This window comes from Lutjanus erythropterus, chromosome 21 (genome assembly GCF_056507025.1).
Source record: "Lutjanus erythropterus isolate fLutEry1 chromosome 21, fLutEry1.hap2, whole genome shotgun sequence".
Taxonomy (NCBI): domain Eukaryota; kingdom Metazoa; phylum Chordata; class Actinopteri; order Lutjaniformes; family Lutjanidae; genus Lutjanus; species Lutjanus erythropterus.
Window position 1 is genome coordinate 23,554,306 of NC_139337.1, and position 16,924 is coordinate 23,571,229.

Here is a 16,924-nt window from a genome sequence, read left to right on the forward strand (position 1 = left end):
ATGCAGTCGACCTTCAAAACCCTTTAGGAAGTGCAGAATGTGCCATCAAAAATATTTTCATTTAATAAAATAAGAGGGATTTTCATACATAAAAATGTTTTTTGACAAATATTTCACACATTCTAAAAGTAACATGGGATAAGAAGTTGGAAAAGGTCGTTTTTTTATTATTTCACTGTGTTAATAGTGTAGAAATAATGCCACCTTGAAAAACCACAAACAAGAAGAGGACAGCAGCTAAATGGAATGGAAAAAGGACAAGTGAGTGATGAGGAGCATTTATTTTCAGCAGGATGTGACAGTCTGTGCAGAATTAAATTCAAATATTTACCTGCAGCTCCATTAAAAAGTGAGGTCGCTCTCTCCTCTGCAGGGACGTGCAGGTCAAGGAGACTGAGTGAGCAGACACATTGAGCTGATGCTGATGTCTTTGAGGCTGGCGGCGGGCGGCTCACGGATCTGGGCAGCGGCGGAGGGGAGATCTGTCTGACTTTAGTGTGAATAAAACATGCTGTGGCATGTTGGTAGCGACGATCGAGGAGGCCCCCTGCATTATTCATACGGAGTAGCAGGGGAGGGTGAGGGGTGGGTGGTGGTGGTGTAAAAGAGGAAAAGGAGGAGGAAAGGCAGGGGGTGATACGCTCTGCAGGGGCATGTGAAGGTGTAAGGGTGTTGCCAGGCTGTAAAGACCAGAGAAGGTCGTCCACCCAGCAGCTGGGCTCCGTCAGTTATCATCAGCCTGAGGCCGCGCGTGCACACTGACAACGAGCTCCCTGCCAGGCCGCAACCGTCACCGTGAAAGACAAATTTATGGTTCTGACACATTAGAAGAGAAGAAGAAGATGACGATAAACCTGCCGCTAATACTGTGACAACATACAGTTAAAGGAATAGTTCGAGTTATTCGAAGTGGGGTTCTATAAGGCACTTATCTACAGTCAGTGTGTTATCCACTGTACACTCTTAGAAATAAAGGTGCTGACTAGAACCAGTTCTTTGTCTTTGTCCCAGTAGGAGAACACTTTTTGGTTACTGGTGGAAGCTTTTATAAATGTTCCACCACAAGGTTCTCCCTTTCAGGGACTTTTACTTAGAACCCAACATCAATGGCTGTACAATCTGTGAAAGAGTTCTTCAGATGGTTCCAACCAAAATCAACCCAGGGGGTTCTATGAGAACCTTTTTATTTTCCAGGGGTTTTATCTAGAACCGTGGAGGTACTTCAGAGAACCGTTTTATCTGCCTTTTACCTTTTCATCTAGACCCGCCTAGGCAGTCCTACTGAGAGGCCTTTTATTTTCCAAGGGTTTCATCTAGAACTCTACTTGAAAAATCAAAAATCAGGAGTTGCTGGTCCACGGCTGCCTTGATCGGTTAGTTTGTTTGTTTTATTGTGTTATTTCTGTGAATCCAAACTAACCAGCTGACCAGCCATAGACCAGCAACTCCTGTGTTCTGTGAGATAAAATCACTGTTTTTATCTGTGGAGTTTGGTTGGTTTGGAGAGAGTGATATTTGCCTTGTATCACAGTTGTTTCCAACTGGAAAAGTTTGTCTGATGGCAAAAAAAGAAGTGAAAAGATACTAAATATTTCATACTCTTAAACTGATATTGATTTTTTTACTTTTTGCTATGTCCAAAGCAGAACATTGCTTAGCTTCCATGCTGGTGTCCATCTCTGCTTCTCCAAACTGAGGGCGTGCCAACCCACATCTACTGTTCATAATACACTGACTATGGATAAGTACCTCATACACTTCATATGTTCATGCTCATGTGAACTATCCCTTTAATTAAAACGTGAGCAAAAAAATCAGCATCATCAAAAGTCATCTCTGATTATGTGCAGCTGATTAATACATTTAGCCACATTTAACAGCAAATCAATACAAGATCTATAAACTGCTACTCTGATGTGTCAGAGAGTGATGAGGATGGGATGTGGGAGTCTGTAAGCAGCCGCGGCGATATCCTCGGCCCCACTAACCCCAGAGACGGGGTTCTCCCATAAGAGCTGAATAAGTGTTTTCCCTCTGCAGAGTAGAGCGGAGGAAATGTGTTCCAGTCAGCAGCTCTTCTTCCAGTCAGGGAGAGGCCGACAGACAGAGCTGCGAGCCAAAGCTGATGCTACTGCACCACCTGCAGGCTCATGAACACATCAAGTGTGTGCGCTCGCATGCATTTGTGTGTGCGGGTGTAAATAAGTCAAAATGATCTTGACATTGGGAAGTTTTTCTGCCAAATACATTGTTGTTGTATCAAAAGGAGATAATGTGAAGGAGAAATGAAAAGGCACAGATGTGCTACCTTGATTCTTTTTATTCTGGGTGCAATTTTGACTAACAGCTGCAGAAAGTGTGAGAATGTGAAGAGTCATGATTGTAAATCTCATTTTAAAAGAAGTAAAAAGACTAATTCCTGTGTGTTAGATAAAAATCTTGCAGGGAAGACAATAGTTTTGCTCATTTCTCATGTGACACGCCCTGCAGAGTAATAGGTCAGTGATGAGAGTGCTGCTGGAGAAGGCTGTGCACTGCAAAGAAAATGCATCTTGGCAAGTCATATTCAGCCCTAAAATCATATCATAAATATCATATCATCTTGCTCGGTGCTGGTCGAGTGAGTGCTATGGGTCGTGTTTATTTTCCTGCTCAAAATTCAGACTCTTGCAGCCAGTCACTGGAAACAAGTGCACTGGTGATTAATAGCTCCCACGTGCAAAAAATCTGCTCACCTAAAAGTCTTATTTAAGCCGCACATCTTCTCCAGCACCCTTTCTAGTAATGTAAGATAATCCTGGAGCATGGCATGAGGGGCTGGAGGTGGAGAGGAACAGTGTAGCCGGTGCCAACAGGGCTTGATTACAGTAATGTGAACGCTCAGTAGCAGCTGGTGCTTATCGGCTCCGGCTAAAGTCAGCAGCAGCAGCAGCAGTAGCAGCAGCTCTGCACCGGCTGACACACCCCTCCCGTCTCCCAACTCACACACACACACACACACACGCTGGCTGGTTTTTAATTCAATATAAATACACTCCATCAGCCTTTGGAGGGAAACACAGTGGAGCCAAAAACACTGCTCTTTAAACTGATTCAAGTGATTCAAGGATTTTAAGATATAATCAGTAGCATTATCAAATCAGTCAATCTAAATTGCTTCTACTACTATTCTGGGGTATAATAGTCATACAGAATTCAATTGAGAGAACTGTGAAGACATTAAAGGGATAGATCAGATTATTTGAAGTGGGGTTGTATGAAGTATTTATCAATAATCATTGTATTTCCTACAGTAGATTCAGTACATTCTGGAGAAGCAGCAGGAGCACCAGCAGGGAAGCTAACAATGTACTGCTGTGGACAGGGTCAGCAGCAAAACATTTTTTTAGCCACCTAAAAAAAATCTGCATCAATCAACACTTTATAATGCTGTCAGACAGCCTTTTCTGACAGCAAACCACCATTATATGAGCCACATATCGCTCTCTCCAAACCAACCAAACTCCATTGTCAAAAACAGCTATTTTACCTTACAGAGCATGAAGTGTCTTATCTGATCTTTTAACTAGTTTGGGTTATTTTGTTGCTTCTGTGTTTTCAAAGGTTAATTCATTTTCACCAAAATGACACAATAACAAACTAACTAACCTATCGAGCCAGTGGTAGACCGCTGTAAGTTAATCCTCAAACCAATAATTGACAATAAACAGTATATATTTATTGTCTTACATTCACAACCATACTGCTGATGCAGCCTGAGATTTAGTTTGACACCTCTGCATGCTTGGAAGGCAAGGGTGAGGCAAAGTATTAGATGCCACTAAATCCAACACACTGGTCTTTTGAACTGATATTGATTGATTTTAGATGATAGGTTTTGCTGCTGACCGTGTCCACAGCAGTGCATTTTTTCAGTTTCCCACTCTGGTACTCCTGCTGCTTCTCCTAACTGGATCTGCTGTAGGTAACACACTGACTATGGATAAGTACCTCATACAACTGCACTTCAAATAATCTGAACTATCCCTTTAAAGACACACACTGTGAATTCACTGCATACAAAACAGCTAATCTGGTTTTCCTCTATTAGTCATAAACACACTGTGATGGACAGGTTATCTGTACTGCATAAAAAGCTCTACACAGAACACCTGACTACAGAGGAGACACGGTAAAGATTTTTTCTTTTCCTGTCACGATCACAAAACTCTAGAAAACAACATAAATAATTATTCTGTGATCTTGATGCGACAAGCTGTCAAAACTGTTTTCTTGTGATCCTCAAACATTTATTTTCATGTCACTTCAGCACCAAAACATTTCCGAATTCATGTGACTGTCAGAAAACAAACAAGGAATGATTACACACATTACAAGAAATTATTATTTTAAATGCAGAATATATTAGAAGTGCAGAACACGTCCCATGTGCGATCTTTAAGGAAAAGTTTTAGATTTTGGGAAATACGCCTATACACTGTCTTGCCAAGAGACAGATGAGAAGATTGATACCAACCTTTGATCCTTTGTGTCTATGAATATGAAACTGGAGCCAGGAGACTAACTTAAGCTGCATTCATGTGCTACTCAGGTGGTCCCGTCTCCAAAGCTGGGAGACCTTTGGAGGCAGCTGGATTCACAAGATCACCTGATCACTCTAGAATCCATCTTGCCAGGCTCCACGTTACACATTTGTGTCTGCACAGGAGGTGCTGCGAGCCAATCAGCATCCTCAGAGGGACCACTGGCAGATGCAGGTGTGGATTTATGTGCGGCAACAGCGAGAAGCTTCCAGTGAAACGACTCGTCTCGAACAAACAATGGCGGCTCCCGAACATGTTAGCGTAGATGCTGTGATAGCATCAATTATATCAAAAGTGGAGAGTATTTGTTCTTTGCAAGAAGAGTGAAGAACGGCAATAAAGGCTTTTAATGATGGAAAAGATGTTTTCACTCTTCTTTTGGTCGGCTTTGGCTTCGGTTTGGTGACTTGATCTGATGTCAGACATGACAGACGAACCACCAAATCCCGCCAAATATTGCTTTACCTGACGTCAATTTGTCACTACTAACTTTTTTAAGTAATCGAGGTCACTCTACATGGACTAATAGTTACAATCTAATGCCGTAGTAAAAATTACATGTGAGCAAAAATAGATATGCAACGGGCTCAGTGATTTAATAAAATGTTTCTTTCCATCAACAAAACATGTCCTCCATGTTTCTGTCCATATGGTGTTGACAACTAGCAAGTCAGGCACCAAAATGTTCACCATCTTTCTGAGTTGTTGTTCCAACCTAAGAGGGAATTCACATGAATTTTCCCAGTCAAAAACTATTTTTTCTGATTACACCGACACCACATGCATGCAACATTAGCTTCACATATATACTGGAAAAAGGGGAAATGGCGCTTCAGGTCCGTTGCTGCATTACGTCAGCGTCGCCGCCATATTGGACAGGACAAGACAGGGCTTGTAAAAAAATCAAACAAACAGGGGAGCTGCCATTTTTTTTCTGGATAAAATAACATTTTAATTTCTCAACTGATCTACATGTCTTTTAAAAAGTATAAAAAGAACTCACTAAAATCAGTTTAGAAATAAATTTAATAATACTTTTTATGCAGGAAAAAATGCAGCCTCCACGTTAACATGCATTTGTTAATAGGCAAGTCTTATCGTGTCCAGCGTGGCGGCGATGTTGGCGTAAGTTCCAGACATCATTGTCTAGCCAGGCCTTCAAAGCAAAGACAAAAAAAGTCTACCAGCACGTCTAAAGGTCACTATTCTATTATATCTCATTATAGATATACTGCTGAGATATTATACATTATATCTCGTGTTTAATTTGCCAAATAACAGATCAAGTTGTTGGCAAAGAAATAGTCCCTCACTTAACCGCCATAAAACCTCAACTTTCACTTTTACAGTTTGGTTATGAGATATAATGTGTTAATTTGTGAGCTTTAAAGGTGGTGGTGTGAGCTAATCAGCTGCTGGCTGCAGATTCATAGGTGTTACAAGGGTCTCAAATATTTCCACACTGTGGTACCCAAGAGTTCCTGTTACTGAGAATAAAGAACCGGAACTATTTCACCATTTCACATGAACAGGACGACCACTGAAACACAATCACTTGTTGAGACCACACCAGCAGATTTCACACACAGCCGGGAGGCCTCTCCTCTCTCCTTTGAATGTCGAGCTGCCGTTCAGTCGGATATTACTCAGTGACAGGATGGCTGGAGACAAACCTCGACGGTGGAGACGGTGACCACAGTTGCACAGTCATCAGGACTCAGAGCCATGATTTATGGTCCTACACAAAGACAGAAAACGGTCGACTCCCTTCAGGACCTCTGTCGGAGGAAATTGCAATAGGCGGGGTGTATCAAAACTGCAAGTGGAAGTGAATGTGGCCATGACAGTTTTGTATACACAGACAAAAAAAAATCCTGATGTCCAAGCCAGGCATTAATCTGAACCAAAGCTCCGAGGTTATTCTTAGGTTTCAATCAGAACTCAGCCAGAAGTGGAAAAACATCTGGAGAAATTTATAAATAGTCAGACGATATTTCAGTTTTACGTCTTAATAAACCATAACTTACAAATCTGTGAGTAACAGTCTCTATTAATGGATGGAAAATCATATATTGATATTTTATGATTGGTAATAAATCGGGAAATAATCTCAAAATGTAAAAAAGCATGATTGTTACCATTCTGTTATTAATTTAACGTTGATATGTACTATTTATAATTATGAATAATACTTCAGCTGTTCATCAGGAAAATCTCTCAAAACTAACGAATAGATAAATTATATTTCAGCTTCACTTTGTAAAGTTTGTAACTAATGTCTTCATTAATTGTTAATAAATTAATTCATTATAGATTGTAATAAACATCCAAAAAGACCCAGTTGATACCACTGATATATTTCTAATAAATGCATAATTAATTAACTATTTATAAAACTATAGATATTAACAATGTTTTATCAGCTGGTAATACATCAGGAAAATCTGTCAAATATGTAAATGATTAGATGATAATTCAGCACCACTTTTTAATGAGCCATAATTTAAGCCATAACATCCACTGATGAAGACAGATGTGGTTGAAAAAAAAAAAAAGCTTGTATGGATCGTGTGTGTTCAGCTGACTTTAGACGAGCGAAAGTTGTTGTCATCTGGATCTGTGTGGCGTGCCGCAGCGTCCTGACAGGCTGCTGTTTGCAGTGTGAAGTGTGAATGGCTGGTGCGGTGACCTGCAGAGAGGGAGGTCAGCGACGGTCAGCGTGTTGAACGTTATTTATACTGTCACCAAGGACATGACAGCCGCTGAAGATGTAACTGTCACCATCCTCCTGGTCGAACTGGTGATGAATCAAACACATTTAAATTTAGGTGAAATGTTTCCACGTTCCTCTTAATTTAGCGTGTTAACAAGCTTAAATTTGATCATTAAAACAAAGAACAGCTGAGGCTAATGCAAAACTTATTTTTTTGACTTGATGATGGTGGTTAGAGTGAGACGGTCACCAAAGTGATAATAATTAATTCTGATGTAGACGTGAATCACTGTACCTTTTTTTGTGCCAATCCATCCAGTAGACATTTCACTGGAAAAGTGAGAATGTGGACCTGTGGGTGATGCTAGAGGACAGGTCAGAGGATCAACAAAGTCCTTAGGATTCATCCTCTGAGGACCATGAATGTCTGTACCAAAGTTCACGTCAATTCATTCAGTAGTTTTTGAGATATTTCACTCAGGACTAACCAACCAGCTGATAAACTGACTTGTGGCCTTGGATGGATTTCCAATTTTGAGAACTCAACTTTTTGAGTCTCAACTTTTTATGAATCTCAACTAAAAAGTGCTTGAAGTGCTCAGAAAAATGGAAATTTAAAATTCCCCTCCAGACACACTTTAAATATTCTACAATTAATATTTCATTTAACATGATTCTCCCTCATTAAAAAAAAAAGTTTTAAAAAGTGGTCTGGAAGCACATCTAGGCCCTACTCTTTCTCCCTAACTGAGAAGTTTTAGCATAGCATTAGCATTAGAAAAAAAGAGCTTCAGCTATACATGTTTGAACCTCAGTCAGGTTCAGATGGAGTATGTTGTGCACCAAAATTGACAACTAGCAGACGTGTTATAATGGTAAATGTAGTTAGCATCTTTATTTGCTTACGTATGTTTGATACGATTTGAAAGCTACAAATCGACCTTTAGATAAGACTGTCGCTCTCGATGTCAAGAGGACGTGGCATTAGCTTAGTCTGGACTTGGCATGGGACCCAGAGGAGGCTGGGTCAGTACAGATTGTGGACTGGAGTGTAGCTGGTGAGGTGCAGCAAACGTCTAACTGCTCAAAGCGCCTCACTGTGCAGCAGCTTCATCACTCTGATTTCTCTCCACAACAACTCCCCAAGGGGATTAATAAAGTAATTCTCCCTCTTATAAGAATTAATATCTTCTTCTTATAAGAATTAATTAACTCTAATTTAACTCTTGATTAATTGTCCATAAAATGTTAAAAAAAAAATAATTACCACATATTTATATCACGTATCAGGAAGCGTGGGGGTTTGGATTAAAGAGCAGCGGACCTTGAGGCGATCAGAAATGCACACGGCATCAGCAGGATCATCCGGACCAAGCTCGGGTTGTGTGATCACCCCAGGAGGAGTGGAGGTGAGCGGGGATGAGAGCTGTGCTCCAGCTTGGACTGAAGGCTGCTCCTGGCTGAAGTCCGGTCAAGAAAACGAAGCAGGCCAAAGTTGATGAATAATGTTTCCCAGATACTGAACTTTTTATGTGAAGATGTCGACCATATAACCATCACCATCTCTTTTGCAGCTGTTAACATTCAGCCAGACGCAAAATTCAGAAAATACACAACAGAATTATCTTACTGGGTGCAAACATGAATCTGAATCAGAAACGGTTTTATTGCCAATTAGGTTTTCACTTACAAGGAATTTCGCTGTGGCGTGCTGGTTCATAACAACAAATAGTGCTAAAACTATGAATTAAGATTAAGGCAAGTAGTGTCAGTTAAAACAGCATGAATAGAAAATTAGAGAATAAACAATAACACACAGAAAAAAAGTGCAGTTTTGTGTGGGAGTTCAAAAGGTTTGATGTGGAATGTGCAAGTTGAAAGGAGGATAATGCAATGTGCAAATGTATAATATGTACATCTGTAAATAAATAACTGAACATGTTGTTTCATTTTGAATAGTTTTATATTTTATCCTTTTCTATTTAAAATTTAATCATGTTTATATATGTTTTATTTGAGAGTATAACTTTTTAATGCAACCCTGTGTAATGATAATAAATTATCTTGATGCCTTGATTCAGGTTGCTTGTTTTGTACTACTCATGATACAAAACCAAAACAATATTTGGTTTGCTTTTATCATAAAATATAGAGAAGAACTAAGTAATATTTGTAATTTTGCTTGAAAACGACTCCAGAATTGTTTCAGCTCTAAAATATTTCCATGAAACTACCTTTTATCTGAATATTTACACTCTCAGCAGTCGTTTGCACGAAGTAAAGTGTTGAAACAAAACAAAAGTTTTATTTTAATAATCAGAAAAGCGAATGTTCCTGTGTGTGGCGTGTGATGGTTGCAGGATTATGACAGATCACTCTGTACAGACTGTCCTCCTCATGCGTCTGAGTCTCAGTGCAGAAGGACAGTTTGTCAATGTGTTAAAGGATGTTTGTGGGCAGAAGTTCACTAAAACAAAAAGGACATGTTTCTTGGTGTAAAACGTCCACTTTCTTTGACAGTGTTTTAGAGGAACTTGGCTTGTGCCTTCTCACTGGTGTGTAGCAATACTTTCACTGACTCTTAGTTCCTGATAAAGCTCCGATGCCGCTTTGCCCAAGCAAAGAGTCCTGCTATCTGCCCAACGGACAGAGATTACAGCACTCTGGGTTTAGTTTTGCTGGCATGAAACGTGATCCTCAATGAGCCGTTAATGTTTTGACACGACTGATTAACTAAGACTCCCCCGATTAAAGCAACGTGCAGGAGGAAGTGGGATTCTGGGGGGGCTCTGCATCTGTGACAGTGTGTGAAGGGGTGGGTGAGAGGGTGGTGGGGTGGTCTCAGAGGATAGCCGTTGTCTTTCTCGGAAAAGTGAACTTGTTCTCACCCAAGAGACAGATGAGCAATGTGTTAGGGCCTTGTGGTTTATGGACAGAGCACAGTTCTCAGGCTGCTGGGGGTTTTCACTGGAATAAAAGAAGAAACTCTTTACTCAGAAATAACTGACAGTTGTGCCAGTTCACTGTGGCGTCGAGTCCAAATGTCAAACTGTCAAACAACGTGAGAAAAAGACCTTGTTATATAACAGGAGGAAGATCTGTCCTCCAAAAAGACAAATGTTTCAAGTCATTCTCTTAAGGTAACACACCCCCCTCACCCCTTCATATCCTTTCACTCTTTACAGTTGCACTTTCTGTCATCATCAAAAAATATATTCCACACCAGCTTCTCTCTGGGCGAGCTGTGACCACGTAGTGACAACTGTCCCGAGCGCTCAGGGTCATGAGAGGTTTTCTGCGAGGTGTGACCAGCATCATAATTCACTTCCTCTGACGCCATACGGCTCGATGTTCCTCTGTTAGGGGCCCGTGTGAGGAGGTAACAGAGGACCGTTTGCTTGAGCAACACAAAGTTCTGACACTTCTTTTTTATTCGTGGACATCAGCACACGAGAGATCGTCCGGCATGGCCTTGTTTTTCTATGGATGCTGTGCACGGGAGACCTCACATAAGATCTCTCCAGAATCTGTGCTGCAAACGTGTCCTCGAGCAGGAAAATGAGAGAGAAATGGACCACAACAGGGCTCGGGTCAGGGAACACGTCATCAGTTTGATTTACACTATTAATATGAAATTAATATGAAATTTATCATCAGTGATTTCTGCACCAGAGACGACAGCGTAAACGAAAATGAGTGGAAACGAAAGCAGAAAAAGAAAAAGGAATTACCTTTACTTACTGTTCTGTAGACCCGATAAAACACACAGCAAAATACGTTTGGATACTAAAAAAGCACAGATTTTAGCCTGAGATACTGTGAGCAAAAACACATAAACTCAACTAAAAAGATGTCATTTGAATAATAAAACGTGAATGATTAACCAGAGAACACGCTTTTAAGAGTTTTTTTTAAGGTTTCATGTTCAGTGCAAGTTTATTATTATCACATAAAAGTGGTTTGCATGTTCACTGGGGTGAAACCCGCCAATCACGCAGCCACCGTCACAGTCTGACTATATTTTTTTGCTAATATCTAATGTTCAACGCTTCTCAAAGCGCACAAATAGTGGGAACAGTTTGGAGCAAAACATAGAACAAAATGATCCACATAACATTGTGGAAACACAAATAAAACTGGAAATTATACATGAATCTATGCCCCAGTGCATGGTGGGAGGCTGTCCAACACATCTACCTCATGCGCGTGTGGGAGAAGTTTGCCTTCTGGGCTTTACATCAGAAAATCCTGAATCCTTCCCCTATAACCTTTCTGGCAAAAAGCCCCGAAGGCAAACTTCTTCCACAGCCGCCTCATGTACCTGCAATCACACGATCAGCCCTCAGTCAGTCAAATCAAAGCTGATCATGATTTCAACTCTCCACTCATTTTGCCTTTATTTCAAAATAAGAGCGCAGAGTTTGTGAAGACAACTTCATCCAGGATCAACAAATAATTTAATGAAAAATTACACAGATGTGTGGCTTGTGGAACAGATAGGAGCGAACTAGTTGGATGAGAATCAGTAAGATAATTTAAGACTGATTACTGGATTATTTAAATCACGTTTGACGAGCAGGGACCAGGGAACTGAAAGGCAAAACAGCAGCTGCATCCTCTGTCTGCAACTCACCTCCTTCATTAGAAGAGTAGAAGAATAAATTTGGCTCCAGCAGTGAATGTTCTCACACATTTGAGAACATAATTACACATTTGATATCGAAGGTTCATCCCTGACCTTGAAAACAGCATTTTGAATTAAAATAAATAAATAAATAAATCTCCAGTCCAACTTTCTTCTTCTGAAGGTTTTAACAATCTTTCAGCCTTCCTTGCAAACTAAACTATCTCCATGACAACTAAGCAGCTCTTTTTAATCTGAATTTGTTAGGAAAATAATGGCAAATGGGCATCAAATTCAGGGAAAAACCTGAATAGAGCGACATTACAAACCCACATTCTTCCATAAAGAGCAACAAGGGTCACTGAATGATTTAATGAGTTTGAAAATGACATGATTCATATGCCGTCCACACCATAACCATGGAAGAATCAGCTTCCTAAATAGTCAGGAAAAAGTTAAAGCATATTAAAATTAAAATTTAAAAGGTGCAACAAGTGAACAGAATCACAAAGGGGCATGGCAGCTACTCCAAATTATTTCACGCTTGGCGATCTTGTCTCTTAGTGCATTTTTGTGCACAAATCATGCATATTAAAAATATTTTTCACCTCTCTGCATTGAATTAGATTCTTCACCTCCTGCTCTCTATTTACAAAAAATATATAAAAAGCAAAAAAATAATAATAGCACCTCAGCTTCTTCAATTTAAAGTAGAATAACACCACGCACCATGCATCCTTACTGCAGATAACACCAAATGAATAATGTAAAGAACGGTGTTAGTCCTTTGGATTTTGTAATTGAGCTTGTGACACAAGTTGCCATTGATTGTTAAAGCGTGGATACAAGCAACATAAAGGAGGAGCGTGGTACTATCGCATCCAGCAAGTCACATAAAGAACAAACCACATTCAAAAAATGACTCACAGCCATGAGTCTTCACATCAGGAATACACACAGAAACATGAATAACCTACATGTAACATCACAGTCATGAAAATTAAATACTACAAAGACTACATTTATGTCTAAGTTCATATCAGTTAAAACTAAAAACACTAGGTGTGAAAAAAAAAAAAAACATTTTAGTTAACTTAAATAAAAATTAAGACTAGACTTCGGCAAAAATTACAATGATGGCAAAAATAAAATTTTAAAAATATGCAGAAAATGTCTTTTTAGTCAAATTTGTCAACATAACATGTATTAAGAGGGATTGATGCAGATGTTTATTGAGTGTACACGATTGGGAGTCCTCAGAAAGTGTTGTGTTTGTATTGTAATAACTATTTTTAACTTTTTAAATCTATATTACTATATTATAAAAAAAAGTCGTATTTTTTTTTTTTTTTGTCAGTTAAATTGTGTGTTATAGCCTACATCTAATTTTTTCCTCTAAATTTTGTCAGTTGCTAGTTTTAAGTTCGATGAGCTATAGATGCCAAATCAAATAACAGAAAAGTCTCACAAGAAAATAAATGGCTCCAAATGGCTGCAAATTTTTTTGAACCAAAAATCTCTTTTGAGATCAAAAGGTTGCTGACTGTTGTATTTCAGTTGTTATAATGTGAAAAAGTTACTGTTAGAATAAGATTTTTTTTCCACATTATAACAGGATATTTTCACATTAGTATGGTCATATAAACTTTGCAGTTTACAACAAGAAACTTTATTATTATAACAATTTATCTGCAGCATGTACGAAAAAACACCAGTTTGGAGTATTAAAACTATTTCAAAGCAGGGACAAGTTGCCAGGCAACCAAGAAAGACTCCAGGAGGGACAAGAAGTAGTCCGGCACATAACTTGTCGTACAGCTTCAGTTTTTGTACAGACAAAACAACGAGAGTGTTAATTAGTGAGTTTTAGTGGTGCTAGTATTTCCAGTTTTACGCAGATTTGGACTAGCTGTTTCTCTTTGTTTCCAGTCTTTATGCTAAGCTACGCTAACTAGCTGCTGGCTGTGTATTTTCCATACAGAAGTGAGAGTGGTCTTAACTTTATTGTCTGGCGCTCCGTGTATTTCCTGAACTATCCCATTAAGCAGTAATGAGTCACCTTTAAGACGTAGTAGATTAACTCCAGTCTCGTGAAAGATGAGTTGAAAATAAAAAGTTTTTCTCTCAGTTATGATGAAAAAAATATCCATTTATGCATTTAACATTGTCACATATTCAGTGAATGTGCTTTTGGCTTTTGTGAGCACAGCGTGCTGTAGTTAATGGTTCATTAAGAAACATAATGGTTTGATGTCAGTGACAAGTGGTCATCTCCCTTTCATGACAAAAATCCATTATTCCTTCTTTCTACGTTAAAGGTTTTCTCCTTTCACCCTGCGACAGAAATATCCTTTCAGTTCATTTTCAGCCCACTGACCTTTTTCTTTTTCTACCCCCTTTTTTTTTTTTTGCAGTGGTGCTTCGGAGTGAGAAGGGGGCTACTGTTGGGTGGGCACTGCAGCACTATCAGCAGCAGAGAACTTGTCAGGGTCAAAGAGGAGAGGCAGCAGAGTGTGGATGCATGGGTGTGTCCTCTGCAGCATCACTGCACTAACAGACATGGGAAAGGAAGGAAGCAGGAGGGAGAGGAGGAGGAGGAGGAGGAGGAGGAGGAGGAGGCAGACTGGAGGAAATAAAGTGGTTTAATCTTGGGTGGGTTTAAAGTCCTTCAGGGAGAGGGTGGTAAAAATGGGAAAGTGCTGCCCCACAGCTTCTGTAGCAGTTTCTTTAGGCGAATGAATGAATGCAGTTCAGGTGTTGGTTGTAGTTTGGAGCGGGCAACACTCACAGAAAAGCTGCCTGTTCGTCACCGTGACGACTTCTCAGCAGGCAGAAGTAACCTTGTTCTGATCTCCCGCCGTGACCCTCGACGCGGAAGCTCTCAGTCATCCTGCATCATCAGCTGAGACGGCAGCTCTGATATCCAGATGAATGAACCCTTTCTCTGGGAGAAACCGCATCAGCCTTCACTCTGAGGTGTTCAGATTCATCACGCCTGAAAATTATGACAACAGAGTCTAAAAACTCTAAAAAATTTTGTAATAAACAGAGGCAGAAAATAACTAAGCAGCTTACATTTCTTCAAGTACTGTAAAATATAATACTGAGATAAATTTTAGAGGGAATATTTGTACTTTTTACTCTAAATCTGTCTGACATTGTAATTGTGATTACAAAAAATAAGTAACTATACTTTCGGTGCAATGGGACGTTTTTAGGAGACATTTTTCTCTGTCAGCTGTTTATGTACAACCCCAATTCCAAAAAAAAGTTGTGAAGTTGTGTAAAACAAATAAAAACAGAATGCAAAGATTCACAATAATCTAGTGCAAAATCTAAAGACCTTTCTGAAGACCTGCCTTTTCATTAGATTTAGTAAAGTGAGTCCACACTTGTGCAAACTTTGCTCTGCCAGCTGTTTCTGTAAAGTTACATAGACACTGACAGCAGTATCATTTGTCCATGAGTCTGTGGATTTATCAGCACTGACCAGTCAGGAGAAGCAATCGCTTAGAAAACAAAATGAAGGAAACAATTTGTATCAGCAAAGTGATTCAGAATGCGAACACCTAACGGCTAACCAGCTGCTGCCAGTAACTCCATATTAACAACAACAAAAATTAACAACCATATTGTTGATCTGTTCTTACTGGTTAAACTCATTTCAGAAAAATTAACTGAGTCATTGTGTCTATTTCATCAAACTCTGAGATCTAAATAGATAGTTCCTTGCAGCCTCACTGTGGTGGTGGGGGCATGAGAACGTATCTTACTGCTTTTCACATGAGACAAGAACCAAACCTTTGCAGCAAAACTTCCCCTCAGCCACAGGCGTCGATAAAAGAGATCACATCTGACAAGGGAGGTTGTAGAAAACAAGAGTTCTCCTTTTAATGTCTCCAGCCAGAACATACTGTCCATTTACAGTACAGACTCCCAATTTTAATTTGATTTTGCACACATCACAGTTTAAAGTTTTCAAATGAAAAATACAACACAACTATGAAAAAAAGGACATATGCACAAATTAAAACCTATAAAAAATATAAAAAACAGTACTCTTAAATCTCATTTCGACAAGTACCATTTCAATAACAAAACATTTAATAATGCACAATAGAGCAGACAAATTAAACTGAACCATTAGTTTTTTAAATAGAAGGAAAAGACATCATTTTCATCATGCAGAGGATGTAATATTAAATAACGAATCAAACAAAAATAATATATACTTCTCTATATATCTCTCTCTTTTAAATTTTCAAGTCAAAGCACTCCCGTCCCTTATACAGGGAAAAACAAGACATATTTAAAAACACCAGAGGATCCACAATGCTTTCATTAGCTGCCACTGTCTCATGGCCTTTTATCGAAAACATTACATCTCAGCAACATCTTTTTGGCACAGAAAAAGACGTTCATAATGGCAGTAGCATTTTGCATTATAAAAGAGGGCGGAGCGGTAGCTCTTTTTTTTCCATTATAAGATAAAAAAAAAAGCCAAAAAAAAAAAAAAAAAGAAGAAAAGAAAAACATTCTGTGCACCGACATCAGTCAGGAGAGTGGTGTCTCCCCCCAGCAGGGTGTGAGGCAGCAAGCAGTTACAGCAGCAGCAGCAGCATCTCAGTCCTACTGCAGCATGCTCTTGATAGTCTTGTTGGTTGATTCATCATTCAGATGCTTGGTTGTGTACCTGCAGGTGAGAGGGAAAACAAACACATCAGTGACTGCAGCACATCTTCCTGTATATCCAGAGGTGGAAGAAGTCCTCAGATACTTTACTCAAGTAAAAGTACCAATACAACAAGGTAAAACTCCATCACAAGTAAAAGTTCAGTGTTCAAAATCCTTTTTAACTGATTATAACCTCTCAATCCAATACTGTTCGGAGACCAGTGAGAGATTTCTGTATAGTTACTCCTAACACCTGCCATGAAATACAATCATCTGATGGGAAATTCGCCTTTCATGTAACTGCTAACAACTCATAAACACCAGACCCCA

The 16,924-nt window shown here is 39.4% G+C and overlaps 1 protein-coding gene across 1 annotated transcript in view; it reads right to left on the minus strand.

Annotated features, from left to right (window-relative positions):
- Nucleotides 1-15,786: 15,786 nt before the first annotated feature.
- Nucleotides 15,787-16,924, minus strand: part of cyribb (CYFIP related Rac1 interactor Bb) — a 40,244-nt gene continuing 39,106 nt past the window's right edge. The window contains exon 12 of the mRNA XM_084747072.1: nucleotides 15,787-16,613. Coding sequence (XP_084603198.1) covers nucleotides 16,550-16,613 — 64 coding nt within the window. The 3' untranslated portion in view covers nucleotides 15,787-16,549. The remainder of the gene's footprint in view (nucleotides 16,614-16,924) is intronic.